The sequence below is a fragment of the Pseudophryne corroboree genome, chromosome 9 (genome assembly GCF_028390025.1).
Source record: "Pseudophryne corroboree isolate aPseCor3 chromosome 9, aPseCor3.hap2, whole genome shotgun sequence".
NCBI classification, from domain to species: Eukaryota; Metazoa; Chordata; class Amphibia; order Anura; family Myobatrachidae; genus Pseudophryne; species Pseudophryne corroboree.
Genome location: NC_086452.1, coordinates 5,566,250 through 5,585,345, shown reverse-complemented (window position 1 = coordinate 5,585,345; position 19,096 = coordinate 5,566,250). Strand labels below are relative to the sequence as shown.

At 51.9% G+C, this 19,096-nt stretch overlaps 1 protein-coding gene across 2 annotated transcripts in view; it reads right to left on the bottom strand.

Annotated features, from left to right (window-relative positions):
• The window catches only part of DMRTB1 (DMRT like family B with proline rich C-terminal 1), a 146,304-nt gene extending 133,594 nt beyond the window's left edge, over positions 1 to 12,710 (bottom strand). The window contains exons 1-2 of one of the 2 annotated variants that reach the window (XR_010186525.1): positions 12,348 to 12,710; positions 672 to 878 (exon numbers count right to left, since the gene is read on the bottom strand). Coding sequence is in view for 1 of the 2 variants with exons in the window: in XM_063938912.1 (XP_063794982.1) it covers positions 685 to 878; positions 12,348 to 12,669 (516 nt within the window). In the remaining variant the exon portion in view is untranslated. The remainder of the gene's footprint in view (positions 1 to 671; positions 879 to 12,347) is intronic. The other variant, XM_063938912.1, reaches the window with a different exon arrangement.
• Between the last annotated feature and the right edge of the window lie 6,386 nt (positions 12,711 to 19,096).

Below are 19,096 nucleotides of genomic sequence, written 5' to 3'. Positions count from 1 at the left end.
TCCTCTGTGTGCAGTGTACGGCAGAGTCTGCAGCTGCCTGTAGCTGAGCACATATATATATATATATATACATACACATGAATTCCTCTGTGTGCAGTGTACGGCAGAGTCTGCAGCTGCCTGTAGCTGAGCACATATATATATATACACACATGAATTCCTCTGTGTGCAGTGTACGGCAGAGTCTGCAGCCGCCTGTAGCTGAGCACATATATATATATATACATGAATTCCTCTGTGTGCAGTGTACGGCAGAGTCTGCAGCTGCCTGTAGCTGAGCACATATATATATATACACACATGAATTCCTCTGTGTGCAGTGTACGGCAGAGTCTGCAGCTGCCTGTAGCTGAGCACATATATATATATATATATACATACACATGAATTCCTCTGTGTGCAGTGTACGGCAGAGTCTGCAGCCGCCTGTAGCTGAGCACATATATATATATATACACATGAATTCCTCTGTGTGCAGTGTACGGCAGAGTCTGCAGCTGCCTGTAGCTGAGCACATATACACTTTCTGTTAGGTGATAAGTGTCAGTATCTTGCTGGGAAAAGACATCATTGTTGCAAATCAGGTTAGACACACAGAGGAGCAGGCCTGACGGGCCGGAGCAGCTGCATGAGGTGCCCCAGCAACATGAATGAGCGTACAACGGTCTTACATCTTGTACTCACAGGGTGGCATGGCTGGATGCCTCTCACTGGAAAGCCAGGGGGGGAAATGGCAGCTCCTCTGAACCCTGACGCTGGCATACCAAGGGAGAACGGCGGGTAGTGATACATGGGAGGACAGCCAAGGTACATCCGGGTGGTCTCTCTTTCAAAGTAATCCAGGCCTGGCACACACTCGGAGGGGAAGACGGGGTGCCCTGCAATAGAACAAGAGGGCGCACACTCATTATCTGTGACCAGCAGGGTATGTGGCTCACATGCACGTGGAGGCAGCCATTTAGGGCCATGATAAGGGAGCCTGTCAGTGTGTGGCTGGGGCCCATGGGGCCCGGCCTCCTGGCTGACTGCTGGCTCACGACTATTGCTGCAGCACACAAAATGGCTGCCTCTCGTGTCTGTGATCACATGGGGTCTTTAAGGTACAGAGCACAATGTGGTCACATTAATATCAGGATAAAGGGGTCTGTACTGAGCCTTGGAGAGAGACAAAATGGAGAGGGATAAAGTACCAGCCAATCAGCTCCTAACTGTCATGTTACAGACAGCGTGTGGAAATATGGCAGTAAGGAACTGATAAAGTTTAGTACACAGACCCCGAGCGCTGTGATTCCACCGTCATACACACGTTTCTGCTTCTTATTATTGATATAAAAAATAAGAATTTACTTACCGATAATTCTATTTCTCGGAGTCCGTAGTGGATGCTGGGGTTCCTGAAAGGACCATGGGGAATAGCGGCTCCGCAGGAGACAGGGCACAAAAAGTAAAGCTTTAGGATCAGGTGGTGTGCACTGGCTCCTCCCCCTATGACCCTCCTCCAAGCCTCAGTTAGGATACTGTGCCCGGACGAGCGTACACAATAAGGAAGGATTTTGAATCCCGGGTAAGACTCATACCAGCCACACCAATCACACCGTACAACCTGTGATCTAAACCCAGTTAACAGTATGATAACAGCGGAGCCTCTGAATAGATGGCTCACAACAATAATAACCCGATTTTTGTAACTATGTACAAGTAATGCAGATAATCCGCACTTGGGATGGGCGCCCAGCATCCACTACGGACTCCGAGAAATAGAATTATCGGTAAGTAAATTCTTATTTTCTCTATCGTCCTAGTGGATGCTGGGGTTCCTGAAAGGACCATGGGGATTATACCAAAGCTCCCAAACGGGCGGGAGAGTGCGGATGACTCTGCAGCACCGAGTGAGAGAACTCCAGGTCCTCCTTAGCCAGGGTATCAAATTTGTAGGATTTTACAAACGTGTTTGCCCCTGACTAAATAGCCGCTCGGCAAAGTTGTAAAGCCGAGACCCCTCGGGCAGCCGCCCAAGATGAGCCCACCTTCCTTGTGGAATGGGCATTTACATATTTTGGCTGTGGCAGGCCTGCCACAGAATGTGCAAGCTGAATTGTATTACACATCCAACTAGCAAAAGTCTGCTTAAAAGCAAGAGCACCCAGTTTGTTGGGTGCATACAGGATAACAGCAAGTCAGTTTTCCTGACTCCAGCCGTCCTGGAACCTATATTTTCAGGGCCCTGACCACATCTAGCAACTTGGAGTCCTCCAAGTCCCTAGTAGGCGCAAGACACCACAATAAGCTGGTTCAGGTGAAACACTGACACCACCTTAGGGAGAGAACTGGGGACGAGTCCGCAGCTCTGCCCTGTCCGAATGGACAAACAGATATGGGCTTTTTTGAGAAAAAACCACCAATTTGACACTCGCCTGGTCCAGGCCAGGGCCAAGAGCATGGTCACTTTTCATGTGAGATGCTTCAAATCCACAGATTTGACTGGTTTTAAACCAATGTGTTTTGAGGAATCCCAGAACTACGTTGAGATCCCACAGTGCCACTGGAGGCACAAAAGGGGGTTGTATATGCAATACTCCCTTGACAAACTTCTGGACTTCAGGAACTGAAGCCAATTCTTTCTGGAAGAAAAATCGACAGGGCCGAAATTTGAACCTTAATGGACCCCAATTTGAGGCCCATAGACACTCCTGTTTGCAAGAAATGCAGGAATCGACCGAGTTGAAATTTCTTCGTGGGGCCTTCCTGGCCTCACACCACGCAACATATTTTCGCCACATGTGGTGATAATGTTGTGCGGTCACCTCCTTTCTGGCTTTGACCAGGGTAGGAATGACCTCTTCCTGAATGCCTTTTCCCTTAGGATCCGGCGTTCCACCGCCATGCCGTCAAACGCAGCTGCGGTAAGTCTTGGAACAGACATGGTACTTGCTGAAACAAGTCCCTTCTTAGCGGCAGAGGCCATAAGTCCTCTGTGAGCATCTCTTGAAGTTCCGGGTACCAAGTCCTTCTTGGCCAATCCGGAGCCATGAGTATAGTTCTTACTCCTCTACGTCTTATAATTCTCAGTACCTTAGGTATGAAAAGCAGAGGATGGAACACATACACCGACTGGTACACCCACGGTGTTACCAGAACGTCCACAGCTATTGCCTGAGGGTCTCTTAACCTGGCGCAATACCTGTCCCGTTTTTTGTTCAGACGGGACGCCATCATGTCCACCTTTGGTAATTCCCAACGGTTTACAATTATGTGGAAAACTTCCCCATGAAGTTCCCACTCTGCCGGGTGGAGGTCGTGCCTACTGAGGAAGTCTGCTTCCCAGTTTCCATTCCCGGAATGAAACACTGCTGACAGTGCTATCACATGATTTTCCGCCCAGCGAAAAGTCCTTGCAGTTTTTGCCACTGCCCTCCTGCTTCTTGTGCCGCCCTGTCTATTTACGTGGGCGACTGCCGTGATGTTTTATCCCACTGGATCAATACCGGCTGACCTTGAAGCAGAGGTCTTGCTAAGCTTAGAGCATTATAAATTTACCCTTAGCTATATTTATGTGGAGAAAAATCTCCAGACTTGATCACACTCCCTGGAAATTTTTTCCTTGTGTGACTGCTCCCCAGCCTCTCGGGCTGGCCTCCGTGGTCACCAACATCCAAAACTGAATGCCGAATCTGCGGCCCTCTAGAAGATGAGCACTCTGTAACCACCACAGGAGAGACACCCTTGTCCTTGGATATAGGGTTATCCGCTGATGCATCTGAAGATGCGATCCGGACCATTTGTCCAGCAGATCCCACTGAAAAGTTCTTGCATGAAATCTGCCGACTGGAATTGCTTCGAAGGAAGTCACCATTTTTTTTACCATGGCCCTTGTGCAATGATGCACTGATTTTAGGAGGTTCCTGACTAGCTCGGATAACTCCCTGGCTTTCTCTTCCGGGAGAAACACCTTTTTCTGGACTGTGTCCAGAATCATCCCTAAGCACAGGAGACTTGTTGTCGGGATCAGCTGCGATTTTGGAATATTTAGAATCCACCCCTGCTGTTGTAACAGTATCCGAGATAGTGCTACTCCGACCTCCAACTGTTCCCTGGACTTTGCCCTTATCAGGAGATCGTCCAAGTAAGGGATAATTAAGACGCCTTTTCTTCGAAGAAGAACCATCATTTCGGCCATTACCTTGGTAAAGACCCGGGGTGCCGTAGACAATCCAAACGGCAGCGTCTGAAACTGATAGTGACAGTTCTGTACCACGAACCTGAGGTACCCTTAGTGATAAGGGCAAATTTGGGACATGGAGGTAAGCATCCCTGATGTCTCGGGACACCAGACAGTCCCCTTCTTCCCGGTTCGTTATCACTGCTCTGAGTGACTCCATCTTGATTTGAACCTTTGTAAGTGTTCAAATTTTTTTAGATTTAGAATAGGTCTCACCTAGCCTTCTGGCTTCAGTACCACAATATAGTGTGGAATAATACCCCCTTTTCTTGTTGTAGGAGGGGTAATTTAATTATCACCTGCTGGGAATACAGCTCGTGAATTTTTTCCCATACTGCCTCCTTGTCGGAGGGAGACCTTGGTAAAGCAGACTTCAGGAGCCTGCGCAGGGGAAACGTCTCGACATTCCAAACTGTACCCCTGGGATACTACTTGTAGGATCCAGGGGTCCTGTACGGTCTCAGCTTCATGCTGAGAGCTTGTCAGAAGCGGTGGAACGCTTCTGTTCCTGGGAATGGGCTGCCTGCTGCAGTCTTCTTCCCTTTCCTCTATCCCTGGGCAGATATGACTCTTATAGGGACGAAAGGACTGAGGCTGAAAAGACGGTGTCTTTTTCTGCAGAGATGTGACTTAGGGTAAAAACGGTGGATCTTCCAGCAGTTGCCGTGGCCACCAGGTCCGATGGACCGACCCCAAATAACTCCTCTTCCTTTATACGGCAATACACCTTTGTGCCGTTTGGAATCTGCATCACCTGACCACTGTCGTGTCCATAAACATCTTCTGGCAGATATGGACATCGCACTTACTCTTGATGCCAGAGTGCAAATATCCCTCTGTGCATCTCGCATATATAGAAATGCATCCTTTAAATGCTCTATAGTCAATAAAATACTGTCCCTGTCAAGGGTATCAATATTTTTAGTCAGGGAATCCGACCAAGCCACCCCAGCTCTGCACATCCAGGCTGAGGCGATCGCTGGTCGCAGTATAACACCAGTATGTGTGTATATACTTTTTATGATATTTTTCCAGCCTCCTGTCAGCTGGCTCCTTGAGGACGGCCCTATCTATAGACGGTACCGCCACTTGTTCTGATAAGCGTGTGAGCGCCTTATCCACCCTAAGGGGTGTTTCCCAACGCGCCCTAACTTCTGGCGGGAAAGGGTATACCGCCCATATTTTCTATCGGGGGGAACCCACGCATCATCACACACTTCATTTAATTTATCTGATTCAGGAAAAACTACGGTAGTTTTTTCACATCCCACATAATACCCTCTTTTGTGGTACTTGTAGTATCAGAAATACGTAACACCTCCTTCATTGCCCTTAACGTGTGGCCCTAATAAGGAATACGTTTGTTTATTCACCGTCGACACTGGATTCAGTGTCCCTGTCTGTGTCGACCGACTAAAGTAAACGGGCGTTTTAAAACCCCTGACGGTGTTTTTGAGACGTCTGGACCGGTACTAATTGTTTGTCGGCCGTCTCATGTCGTCAACCGACCTTGGCGCGTGTTGACATTATCACGTAATTCCCTAAATAAGCCATCCATTCCGGTGTCGACTCCCTAGAGAGTGACATCACCATTACAGGCAATTGCTCCGCCTCCTCACCAACATCGTCCTCATACATGTCGACACACACGTACCGACACACAGCACACACACAGGGAATGCTCTGATAGAGGACAGGACCTACTAGCCCTTTGGAGAGACAGAGGGAGAGTTTGCCAGCACACACCAAAAACGCTATAATTATATAGGGACAACCTTATATAAGTGTTTTCCCTTATAGCATCTTTTTTATATATTTCTAACGCCAAATTAGTGCCCCCCCTCTCTGTTTTAACCCTGTTTCTGTAGTGCAGTGCAGGGGAGAGCCTGGGAGCCTTCCCTCCAGCCGTTCTGTGAGGGAAAATGGCGCTGTGTGCTGAGGAGATAGGCCCCGCCCCTTTTTCGGCGGCCTCGTCTCCCGCTCTTAACGGATTCTGGCAGGGGTTAAATATCTCCATATAGCCCCAGGAGGCTATATGTGAGGTATTTTTAGCCAAAAAAGGTTTTCATTTGCCTCCCAGGGCGCCCCCCTCCCAGCGCCCTGCACCCTCAGTGACTGCCGTGTGAAGTGTGCTGAGAGGAAAATGGTGCACAGCTGCAGTGCTGTGCGCTACCTTAAGAAGACTGAGGAGTCTTCTGCCGCCGATTCTGGACCTCTTCTCGTTTCAGCATCTGCAAGGGGGCCGGCGGCGAGGCTCCGGTGACCATCCAGGCTGTACCTGTGATCGTCCCTCTGGAGCTAATGTCCAGTAGCCAAGAAGCCAATCCATCCTGCACGCAGGTGAGTTCACTTCTTCTCCCCTAAGTCCCTCGTTGCAGTGATCCTGTTGCCAGCAGGACTCACTGTAAAATAAAAAACCTAAGCTAAACTTTTCTAAGCAGCTCTTTAGGAGAGCCACCTAGATTGCACCCTTCTCGGCCGGGCACAAAAATCTAACTGAGGCTTGGAGGAGGGTCATAGGGGGAGGAGCCAGTGCACACCACCTGATCCTAAAGCTTTACTTTTTGTGCCCTGTCTCCTGCGGAGCCGCTATTCCCCATGGTCCTTTCAGGAACCCCAGCATCCACTAGGACGATAGAGAAATGAGCTAACACTCCACCTCTATGGGGGGTACACACTGAGCGATTTTTACTTCATTTCTAAACAATCTGAATAGGTTGCTTAAGGCCCGTACACACTGGCCGATATATCGGCCGTTCTCTTGAACGAACGATATATCGCGGGTCCGTCGGCCAGTGTGTACGGCCGATACGTCTGTGAACACCGTCGTTCACAGACGTATCGCGTCGGCCCTGCAGCACAGCCGATGGCCAATATATCTACCGATATATTGGCGCGTCGCTGTGTGTACGGCGTTGGCCGACCTCCCGTACACATGCTGCGGCGGCCGGCGGTGATTGACAGCTGAACTGGGCGGACATGTGTACACGCCCGCCCAGTTCATGGCATCAGTCCCCGACGGATCGGGCAGTGTGTGTGCACAGCACACTGCCCGATCCGTCCATAGATATATCTGCAGATCAATTGATCGCAGATATATCTACCAGTGTGTACCCACCTTTAGAAATGAAGCACACATTGCTCCGTGTATATGCCCATTGCCCCATAGCGATGCGCGTCCCCTCGCGTCACTGTCACCGGATCTAGACTGGCCTGCAGGCACGCACAATCTTGCTAGATCACGAGGCTCTCATTAAGCTTTGCGGTCTAGTTAGGATTGGACTAGCACACATCACGCTGAGCACGCATCACACATCACGCTGAGCACGCATCACACATCACGCTGAGCACGCATCACACATCACGCTGAGCACGCATCACACATCACGCTGAGCACGCATCACGCTGAGCTATAAAAAGGGACAATTTCAGTAATGTTGATATATTATCAGTGTTCTGCGGCAGATATTGGCGATACCATGCGCAGACGCAGTCCCTCAGCTGTCTAATCTCTTCCTAAGATTTGTAAAGTTTAGATATTCGGATCTTGTCTCGTAAGCTAACACTCTTCATATGGCGTTATGCTATTGCAGCCTATAGTTACTGTGTGGTAACTAAACTATAATAATCTGCGGATTATCTAACAAGGGTGCAACATTCGCAGTGAGAGCGCACAGCACCGCCAGCACCCGAAACCGGTAATCACCGAGACCCGGCGCCGCGGGTAAGTCCACTATAATAATATGAGGATTATCAGACAGAGGTGCAACATTCGCACTGAGAGCGCACAGTAGTTTCCTTACACAGGCGGAGGGTGTGACATGCCTGCTCCCACCGTTCTGTAGAGTGCAGACCCGCTGACGTGAAGCAGGTGACGTAGCGGTGGAAGCGGGCATGTATGTATCTTACTAATGGGCCCATTTATCAAGAATCGCATTAGCGCCCAGAATCACACTGCAATGCGATTCCAACAGCGGCAGATATCATAATACACCCGCAGGTACCGGGGCTCCGTCCCTGCCATGTGATCTGAGTGCTGCCCGGGCTCCGTCCCTGCCATGTGATCTGAGTGCTGCCCGGGCTCCATCCCTGCCATGTGATCTGAGTGCTGCCGGTGCTCCGTCCCTGCCATGTGATCTGAGTGCTGCCCGGGCTCCATCCCTGCCATGTGATCTGAGTGCTGCCGGTGCTCCGTCCCTGCCATGTGATCTGAGTGCTGCCGGGGTTCCATCCCTGTCATGTGATCTGAGTGCTGCCCGGGCTCCGTCCCTGCCGTGTGCTCTGAGTGCTGCCGGGGCTCCGTCCCTGCCATGTGATCTGAGTGCTGCCGGTGCTCCGTCCCTGCCATGTGATCTGAGTGCTGCCCGGGCTCCGTCCCTGCCATGTGATCTGAGTGCTGCCCGGGCTCCGTCTCTGCCATGTGATCTGAGTGCTGCCCGGGCTCCGTCTCTGCCATGTGATCTGAGTGCTGCCCGGGCTCCGTCCCTGTCATGTGATCTGAGTGCTGCCCGGGCTCCGTCTCTGCCATGTGATCTGAGTGCTGCCCGGGCTCCGTCCCTGCCATGTGATCTGAGTGCTGCCGGGGCTCCGTCCCTGCCATGTGATCTGAGTGCTGCCCGGGCTCCGTCCCTGCCATGTGATCTGAGTGCTGCCGGGGCTCCGTCCCTGCCATGTGATCTGAGTGCTGCCCGGGCTCCGTCCCTGCCATGTGATCTGAGTGCTGCCGGTGCTCCGTCCCTGCCATGTGATCTGAGTGCTGCCCGGGCTCCATCCCTGCCATGTGATCTGAGTGCTGCCGGTGCTCCGTCCCTGCCATGTGATCTGAGTGCTGCCGGGGTTCCATCCCTGTCATGTGATCTGAGTGCTGCCCGGGCTCCGTCCCTGCCGTGTGCTCTGAGTGCTGCCGGGGCTCCGTCCCTGCCATGTGATCTGAGTGCTGCCGGTGCTCCGTCCCTGCCATGTGATCTGAGTGCTGCCCGGGCTCCGTCCCTGCCATGTGATCTGAGTGCTGCCCGGGCTCCGTCTCTGCCATGTGATCTGAGTGCTGCCCGGGCTCCGTCTCTGCCATGTGATCTGAGTGCTGCCCGGGCTCCGTCCCTGTCATGTGATCTGAGTGCTGCCCGGGCTCCGTCTCTGCCATGTGATCTGAGTGCTGCCCGGGCTCCGTCCCTGCCATGTGATCTGAGTGCTGCCGGGGCTCCGTCCCTGCCATGTGATCTGAGTGCTGCCCGGGCTCCGTCCCTGCCATGTGATCTGAGTGCTGCCGGGGCTCCGTCCCTGCCATGTGATCTGAGTGCTGCCGGGGTTCCATCCCTGTCATGTGATCTGAGTGCTGCCCGGGCTCCGTCCCTGCCGTGTGCTCTGAGTGCTGCCGGGGCTCCGTCCCTGCCATGTGATCTGAGTGCTGCCGGTGCTCCGTCCCTGCCATGTGATCTGAGTGCTGCCGGGGCTCCGTCCCTGCCATGTGATCTGAGTGCTGCCCGGGCTCCGTCCCTGCCGTGTGCTCTGAGTGCTGCCGGTGCTCCGTCCCTGCCATGTGATCTGAGTACTGCCGGGGCTCCGTCCCTGCCATGTGATCTGAGTGCTGCCGTGGCTCCGTCCCTGCCATGTGATCTGAGTGCTGCCGATGCTCCGTCCCTGCCATGTGATCTGAGTGCTGCCGGGGCTCCGTCCCTGCCATGTGATCTGAGTGCTGCCGATGCTCCGTCCCTGCCATGTGATCTGAGTGCTGCCGGGGCTCCGTCCCTGCCATGTGCTCTGAGTGCTGCCGGGGCTCCTTCCCTGCCATGTGCTCTGAGTGCTGCCGGGGCTCTGTCCCTGCCATGTGATCTGAGTGCTGCCCGGGCTCCGTCCCTGCCGTGTGCTCTGAGTGCTGCCGGGGCTCCGTCCCTGCCATGTGATCTGAGTGCTGCCGGGGCTCCGTCCCTGCCATGTGATCTGAGTGCTGCCGGGGCTCCGTCCCTGCCATATGCTCTGAGTGCTGCCGGGGCTCCGTCCCTGCCATGTGCTCTGAGTGCTGCCGGGGCTCCTTCCCTGCCATGTGCTCTGAGTGCTGCCGGGGCTCCGTCCCTGCCATGTGCTCTGAGTGCTGCCGGGGCTCCGTCCCTGCCATGTGCTCTGAGTGCTGCCGGGGCTCCGTCCCTGCCATGTGCTCTGAGTGCTGCCGGGGCTCCTTCCCTGCCATGTGCTCTGAGTGCTGCCGGGGCTCCTTCCCTGCCATGTGCTCTGAGTGCTGCCGGGGCTCCGTCCCTGCCATGTGATCTGAGTGCTGCCGGGGCTCCGTCCCTGCCATGTGATCTGAGTGCTGCCCGGGCTCCGTCCCTGCCGTGTGCTCTGAGTGCTGCCGGGGCTCCTTCCCTGCCGTGTGCTCTGAGTGCTGCCGGGGCTCCTTCCCTGCCTTGTGCTCTGAGTGCTGCCGGGGCTCTGTCCCTGCCATGTGATCTGAGTGCTGCCGGGGCTCCGTCCCTGCCATGTGATCTGAGTGCTGCCGGGGCTCCTTCCCTGCCATGTGCTGAGTGCTGCCGGGGCTCCTTCCCTGCCATGTGCTCTGAGTGCTGCCGGGGTGCTCCGTCCCTGCCATGTGCTCTGAGTGCTGCCGGGGCTCCGTCCCTGCCATGTGCTCTGAGTGCTGCCGGGGCTCCGTCCCTGCCATGTGCTCTGAGTGCTGCCGGGGCTCCGTCCCTGCCATGTGCTCTGAGTGCTGCCGGGGCTCCGTCCCTGCCATGTGCTCTGAGTGCTGCCGGGGCTCCGTCCCTGTCATGTACTGAGTGCTGCCGGTGCTCCGTCCCTGCCATGTGATCTGAGTGCTGCCGGCGCTCCGTCCCTGCCATGTGATCTGAGTGCTGCCGGTGCTCCGTCCCTGCCATGTACTGAGTGCTGCCGGTGCTCCGTCCCTGCCGTGTGCTCTGAGTGCTGCCGGAGCTCCGTCCCTGCCATGTGCTCTGAGTGCTGCCGGAGCTCCGTCCCTGCCATGTGCTCTGAGTGCTGCCGGGGTTCCGGCACATGTGCAGTCCCGCTGACCACACATGCTCAGCGGACACTGCTGGGGAGGGTTCTGAGGGAACCCTCCTCCGGCTAACTCTGCGTGCCATCTTCAGATGGCGGTAACTGCGGAGGACAAGCTCAGGGATGCTTCACATTCCGGAAGTTGGTAAATCGGCCCGCATCGCATCCCCCATAGAAACCTGCTGCCGGCGGGAGTGGAGGGATCACAGCGGGTATCGGAGATCTGCTGTATCCCTCTGTGATACATTGTGGTGATAAGAAATATTTACCGTTATCCCCTGAAAACAGCCAAATAAGCTGTAAATATTGACAGTGGGCCTGAGGGTGCGACGTACGAGCTGCCTGCACGCATGTAATACATTGTATAAGATAGTGTATACCGTGCGCAGGGTGAGTGCTATGTGTTGTCCTCAGCTGCAATGTATGGACAACCCTGGAACCCCCCAAATGTTACATGTGCCTGACGCCATGGCAACGCCGGGGAACTCAGCCAGAACAGAGGCCTGATCCCGCGGTGACATTACCCCCGAGTGCATCTACTTCTACCAGTTACTAGGGGGAGATGTACTAAGCCTTGGACAGAGATAGAGTACCAGCCAATCATCTGACTGGCTGGTATTTTATAGCCGGCGGGACGTCACACAGTGCGCAATGCAGGGGGCCATGGCGCCATGTAGGGATGACGGATGCATTCGGCGGCATGGCACCGTTAGGGATGGCTTCTGGGTGACCTGGCAGCACAGCTGACCAGAAGACGTCACCTGCGACTACGGGAGCGCGCAGATCTGTCCGATATCGCTCTAGTGCGTACCCAGCGATGTCGGTAGCGGTGGGTCCCGGCGGCGGGCAGGCATCGGCAAGTGCATAGACATTTGCCGATGCGCCAGTGACAGCGCTGAGGGGGCCATGCTGTGCCCCTTGGGCGTGCATGTACGGCTGACGGGCATTGTCGCTGTTGACACACGGGAGCCGGCACTGTCAGTGACATAGTACATACACACTGGGCGATATCCTGAGCGATGTATCGGTATTCCCTTTATCACCTTAGTACATCTGCCCCTCAGTGCCCTCACCACTGACCAGGCATCTCCCCCTCCCCCCCCCCCCCCCCCCCGGGGTGTACCTGCTGCTGCTGCGTGCACGGGCCGCGGGTGGTAGAGCCGCGCGCTCCCGGTGCGCTCCGGTGTGGCGGTTGTGGCGTCCCCGCTCCCGTCCTCGGGGGTGTGGGCCCGGTTCCCCGCCGCGCTGCGGAGCTGCTTGTGGGCGGCCAGGATCTTGCGGCGCTCGGTGATGAGGGCGCACTTGGGGCAGGTGCAGAGCCGCCACACGCAGCTCCCGGAGTGGCCCCGCACCGGCACCACCAGCCCGTGATTGCGGCACCGGGAGCACTTCGGGGTGCGGGGGGGCCGAGCCCGGGCCGAGGAGTCACCAGCGGCGGCCGACATGTCACCCAACTGCCGGGGAGGAGGCGTCAGCGCTGGGCGGGGGGAGAGTCCGGGGGGTCCTGGGGGGGGGGGGGGGGTCCCTGCTGCTGCTGCTGCTGCCCCCTCTGTATACAACTGTATATATATATATATATATATATATATACTGTCACCCAGACATCTGCCCCTCTGCTGCTGCCCACCTGTATACAACTGTATATATATATATATATATATATATATATATACTGTCACCCAGACATCTGCCCCTCTGCTGCTGCTGCCCACCTGTATACAACTGTATATATATATATATATATATATATATATATATATACTGTCACCCAGACATCTGCCCCTCTGCTGCTGCTGCTGCCCACCTGTATACAACTGTATATATATATATATATATATACTGTCACCCAGACATCTGCCCCTCTGCTGCTGCTGCTGCCCACCTGTATACAACTGTATATATATATATATATATATATATATATATACTGTCACCCAGACATCTGCCCCTCTGCTGCTGCTGCCCACCTGTATACAACTGTATATATATATATATATATATATATACTGTCACCCAGACATCTGCCCCTCTGCTGCTGCTGCTGCCCACCTGTATACAACTGTATATATATATATATATATACTGTCACCCAGACATCTGCCCCTCTGCTGCTGCTGCCCACCTGTATACAACTGTATATATATATATATATATATATATATATATATACTGTCACCCAGACATCTGCCCCTCTGCTGCTGCTGCCCACCTGTATACAACTGTATATATATATATATATATATATATATATATATATACTGTCACCCAGACATCTGCCCCTCTGCTGCTGCTGCTGCCCACCTGTATACAACTGTATATATATATATATATATATATACTGTCACCCAGACATCTGCCCCTCTGCTGCTGCTGCTGCCCACCTGTATACAACTGTATATATATATATATATATATATATATATATACTGTCACCCAGACATCTGCCCCTCTGCTGCTGCTGCCCACCTGTATACAACTGTATATATATATATATATATATATATACTGTCACCCAGACATCTGCCCCTCTGCTGCTGCTGCTGCTGCTGCCCACCTGTATACAACTGTATATATATATATATATATATATATACTGTCACCCAGACATCTGCCCCTCTGCTGCTGCTGCTGCCCACCTGTATACAACTGTATATATACATATATATATATACTGTCACCCAGACATCTGCCCCTCTGCTGCTGCTGCCCACCTGTATACAACTGTATATATATATATATATACTGTCACCCAGACATCTGCCCCTCTGCTGCTGCTGCTGCCCACCTGTATACAACTGTATATATATATATATATATATATATACTGTCACCCAGACATCTGCCCCTCTGCTGCTGCTGCCCACCTGTATACAACTGTTTATATATATATATATATATATATATATTGTCACCCAGACATCTGCCCCTCTGCTGCTGCTGCCCACCTGTATACAACTGTATATATATATATATATATATATATATATATATATATACTGTCACCCAGACATCTGCCCCTCTGCTGCTGCTGCTGCCCACCTGTATACAACTGTATATATATATATATATATATATACTGTCACCCAGACATCTGCCCCTCTGCTGCTGCTGCTGCCCACCTGTATACAACTGTATATATATATATATATATATATACTGTCACCCAGACATCTGCCCCTCTGCTGCTGCTGCCCACCTGTATTCAACTGTATATATATATATATATATATATATATATATATACTGTCACCCAGACATCTGCCCCTCTGCTGCTGCTGCCCACCTGTATACAACTGTATATATATATATATATATATATATATATATATATATATACTGTCACCCAGACATCTGCCCCTCTGCTGCTGCTGCTGCTGCCCACCTGTATACAACTGTATATATATATATATATATATACTGTCACCCAGACATCTGCCCCTCTGCTGCTGCTGCTGCCCACCTGTATACAACTGTATATATATATATATATATATATATACTGTCACCCAGACATCTGCCCCTCTGCTGCTGCTGCCCACCTGTATACAACTGTATATATATATATATATATATATATATATACTGTCACCCAGACATCTGCCCCTCTGCTGCTGCTGCTGCTGCCCACCTGTATACAACTGTATATATATATATATATATATATATATACTGTCACCCAGACATCTGCCCCTCTGCTGCTGCTGCTGCCCACCTGTATACAACTGTATATATACATATATATATATACTGTCACCCAGACATCTGCCCCTCTGCTGCTGCTGCCCACCTGTATACAACTGTATATATATATATATATACTGTCACCCAGACATCTGCCCCTCTGCTGCTGCTGCTGCCCACCTGTATACAACTGTATATATATATATATATATATATATATACTGTCACCCAGACATCTGCCCCTCTGCTGCTGCTGCTGCTGCCCACCTGTATACAACTGTATATATACATATATATATATATACTGTCACCCAGACATCTGCCCCTCTGCTGCTGCTGCCCACCTGTATACAACTGTGTGTATATATATATACTGCCACCCAGACATCTGCCCCTCTGCTGCTGCTGCCCACCTGTATAGAACTGTATATATATATATATATATATATACTATCACCCAGACATCTGCCCCTCTGCTGCTGCTGCCCACCTGTATACAACTGTGTATATATGTATATTTCTCTAACGTCCTAGTGGATGCTGGGACTCCGTCAGGACCATGGGGAATAGCGGGCTCCGCAGGAGACAGGGCACATCTAAATAAAGCTTTTAGGATCACATGGTGCGTACTGGCTCCTCCCCCTATGACCCTCCTCCAAGCCTCAGTTAGGTTTTTGTGCCCGTCCGAGAAGGGTGCAATCTAGGTGGCTCTCCTAAAGAGCTGCTTAGAAAAAGTTTTTTTAGGTTTAAATCTCAGTGAATCCTGCTGGCAACAGGATCACTGCATCGAGGGACTTAGGGGAGAGATTTCCAACTCACCTGCGTGCAGGATGGATTGGAGTCTTAGGCTACTGGACACTTAGCTCCAGAGGGAGTCGGAACACAGGTCATCCTGGGGTTCGTCCCGGAGCCGCGCCGCCGATCCCCCTTACAGACGCTGAAGACGGAGGTCCGGAAAGCAGGCGGCAGAAGACTCCTCAGTCTTCATGAAGGTAGCGCACAGCACTGCAGCTGTGCGCCATTGTTGCTACACGTCTCACTGATTCAGTCACGGAGGGTGCAGGGCGCTGCTGGGGGCGCCCTGGGCAGCAATATTAAATACCTTTAGTGGCAAAATAAATACATCACATATAGCCATTAAGGCTATATGTATGTATTTAACCCAGGCCAGTTTTCTTAAAACCCGGGAGAAAAGCCCGCCGAAAAAGGGGCGGAGCTTATTCTCCTCAGCACTCAGCGCCATTTTCCTGCTCAGCTCCGCTGGTGAGGAAGGCTCCCAGGACTCTCCCCTGCACTGCACTACAGAAACAGGGTAACAAAGAGAAGGGGGGCATAATTTGGCGATATTGATATATTAAAAGCGCTTATATCAAAAACAACACCTTCTAGGGTTGTTTATATACATTTATAGCGCTTTTGGTGTGTGCTGGCAAACTCTCCCTCTGTCTCCCCAAAGGGCTAAGAGGGTCCTGTCTTCGATTAGAGCATTCCCTGTGTGGCTGCTGTGTGTCGGTACGTGTGTGTCGACATGTATGAGGACGATGTTGGTGTGGAGGCAGAGCAATTGCCGGTAATGGTGATGTCACCCCCTAGGGAGTCGACACCGGAATGGATGGCTTTAGTTATGGAATTACGTGATAATGTTAGCACATTACAAAAGTCAGTTGACGAAATGAGACGGCCGGAAAACCAGTTAGTACCGGCTCAGGCGTCTCAGACACCGTCAGGGGCTGTAAAACGTCCCTTACCTCAGTCAGTCGACACGGGTACCGACACAGATGAATCTAGTGTCGACGGTGAAGAAACAAACGTATTTTCCAATAGGGCCACACGTTATATGATCACGGCAATGAAGGAGGCTTTGCAGATCTCTGATACTGCTGGTACCTCAAAAAGGGGTATTATGTGGGGGGTGAAAAAACTACCTGTAGCTTTTCCAGAATCAGAGGAATTGAATGACGTGTGTGACGAAGCGTGGGTTAACCCCGATAGAAAACTGCTAATTTCCAAGAAGTTATTGGCATTATACCCTTTCCCACCAGAGGTTAGGGCGCGCTGGGAAACACCCCCTAGGGTGGATAAGGCGCTCACACGTTTATCAAAGCAAGTGGCGTTGCCGTCTCCTGATACGGCCGCCCTCAAGGATCCAGCAGATAGGAGGCTGGAAACTACACTGAAGAGTATATACACACATACTGGTGTTATACTGCGACCGGCAGTAGCCTCAGCCTGGATGTGCAGTGCTGGGGTAGTGTGGTTGGATTCTCTGATTGAAAATATTGATACCCTGGATAGGGACAGTATTTTATTGACTCTAGAGCAATTAAAGGATGCTTTTCTTTATATGCGAGATGCTCAGAGGGATATTTGTACTCTAGCATCAAGAGTAAGCGCGATGTCCATATCTGCCAGAAGAAGTTTATGGACGCGACAGTGGTCAGGTGATGCGGATTCCAAAAGGCATATGGAAGTATTGCCATATAAAGGAGAGGAATTATTTGGGGTCGGTCTTTCGGACCTGGTGGCCACGGCAACTGCCGGCAAATCCACTTTTTTACCACAGACCCCCTCCCAACAGAAAAAGACACCGTCTTTTCAGCCGCAGTCCTTTCGCTCCTATAAAAACAAGCGACCAAAAGGACAGTCTTATCTGCCGCGAGGCAGAGGAAAGGGTAAGAGAGGGCAGCAAGCAGCCCCTGCCCAGGACCAGAAGCCCGCCCCGGGTTCTACAAAGCCATCAGCATGACGCTGGGGCTTTACAAGCGGACTCAGGAGCGGTGGGGGGTCGACTCAAGATTTTCAGCAATCAGTGGGCTCGCTCACAAGTGGACCCGTGGATCCTGCAGATAATATCTCAGGGTTACATGTTGGAGTTCGAAAGGTCTCCCCCTCGCCGGTTCCTAAAGTCTGCTTTACCAACGTCTCCCTCAGAAAGGACGTCGGTTTTGGAAGCCATTCACAAGCTGTATTCTCAGCAGGTGATAGTCAAGGTACCCCTCCTACAACAGGGAAAGGGGTATTATTCCACACTATTTGTGGTACCGAAGCCGGACGGTTCGGTAAGACCTATTCTAAACCTGAAATCCTTGAACCTGTACATACAGAAATTCAAGTTCAAGATGGAGTCACTCAGAGCAGTGATAGCGAATCTGGAAGAAGGGGACTTCATGGTGTCCCTGGACATAAAGGATGCTTATCTGCATGTCCCAATTTACCCCTCACACCAAGGGTATCTCAGGTTCGTGATACAAGACTGTCATTATCAGTTTCAAACGCTGCCGTTTGGTTTGTCCACGGCCCCTCGGGTCTTTACCAAGGTAATGACCGAAATGATGGTTCTTCTACGAAGAAAAGGCGTATTAATTATCCCTTACTTGGACGATCTCCTGATAAGGGCAAAGTCCAGAGAACAGCTGGAAGTCGGTGTAGCACTAACCCAGGTAGTGCTTCAGCAACACGGGTGGATTCTGAATCTTCCAAAATCTCAATTGACCCCGACAACTCGTCTGCTGTTCCTGGGAATGATTCTGGACACGGTTCAGAAAAAGGTGTTTCTCCCGGAGGAGAAAGCAAGGGAGTTATCCGAACTTGTCAGGAACCTCCTAAAACCAGGAACTGTGTCAGTACATCAATGCACAAGAGTCCTGGGAAAGATGGTGGCTTCTTACGAAGCGATTCCATTCGGCAGATTCCATGCACGGACATTTCAGTGGGATCTGCTGGACAAATGGTCCGGATCGCATCTGCACATGCATCAGCGGATAACACTGTCACCAAGAACAAGGTTGTCTCTCCTGTGGTGGTTGCAGAGTGCCCATCTGTTAGAGGGCCGCAGATTCGGCATACAGGACTGGGTCCTGGTGACTACGGATGCCAGCCTACGAGGCTGGGGAGCAGTCACACAGGGAAGAAACTTCCAGGGCGTGTGGTCAAACCTGGAGACGTCCCTTCACATAAATATACTGGAGCTAAGAGCAATCTACAATGCTCTAAGCCTGGCAAAATCGCTGCTTCAGGGTCAGCCGGTGTTGATCCAGTCGGACAACATCACGGCAGTCGCCCACGTAAACCGACAAGGCGGCACGAGAAGCAGAAGAGCAATGACAGAAGCTGCAAGGATTCTGCGCTGGGCGGAGAATCATGTCATAGCACTGTCAGCAGTGTTCATCCCGGGAGTGGACAACTGGGAAG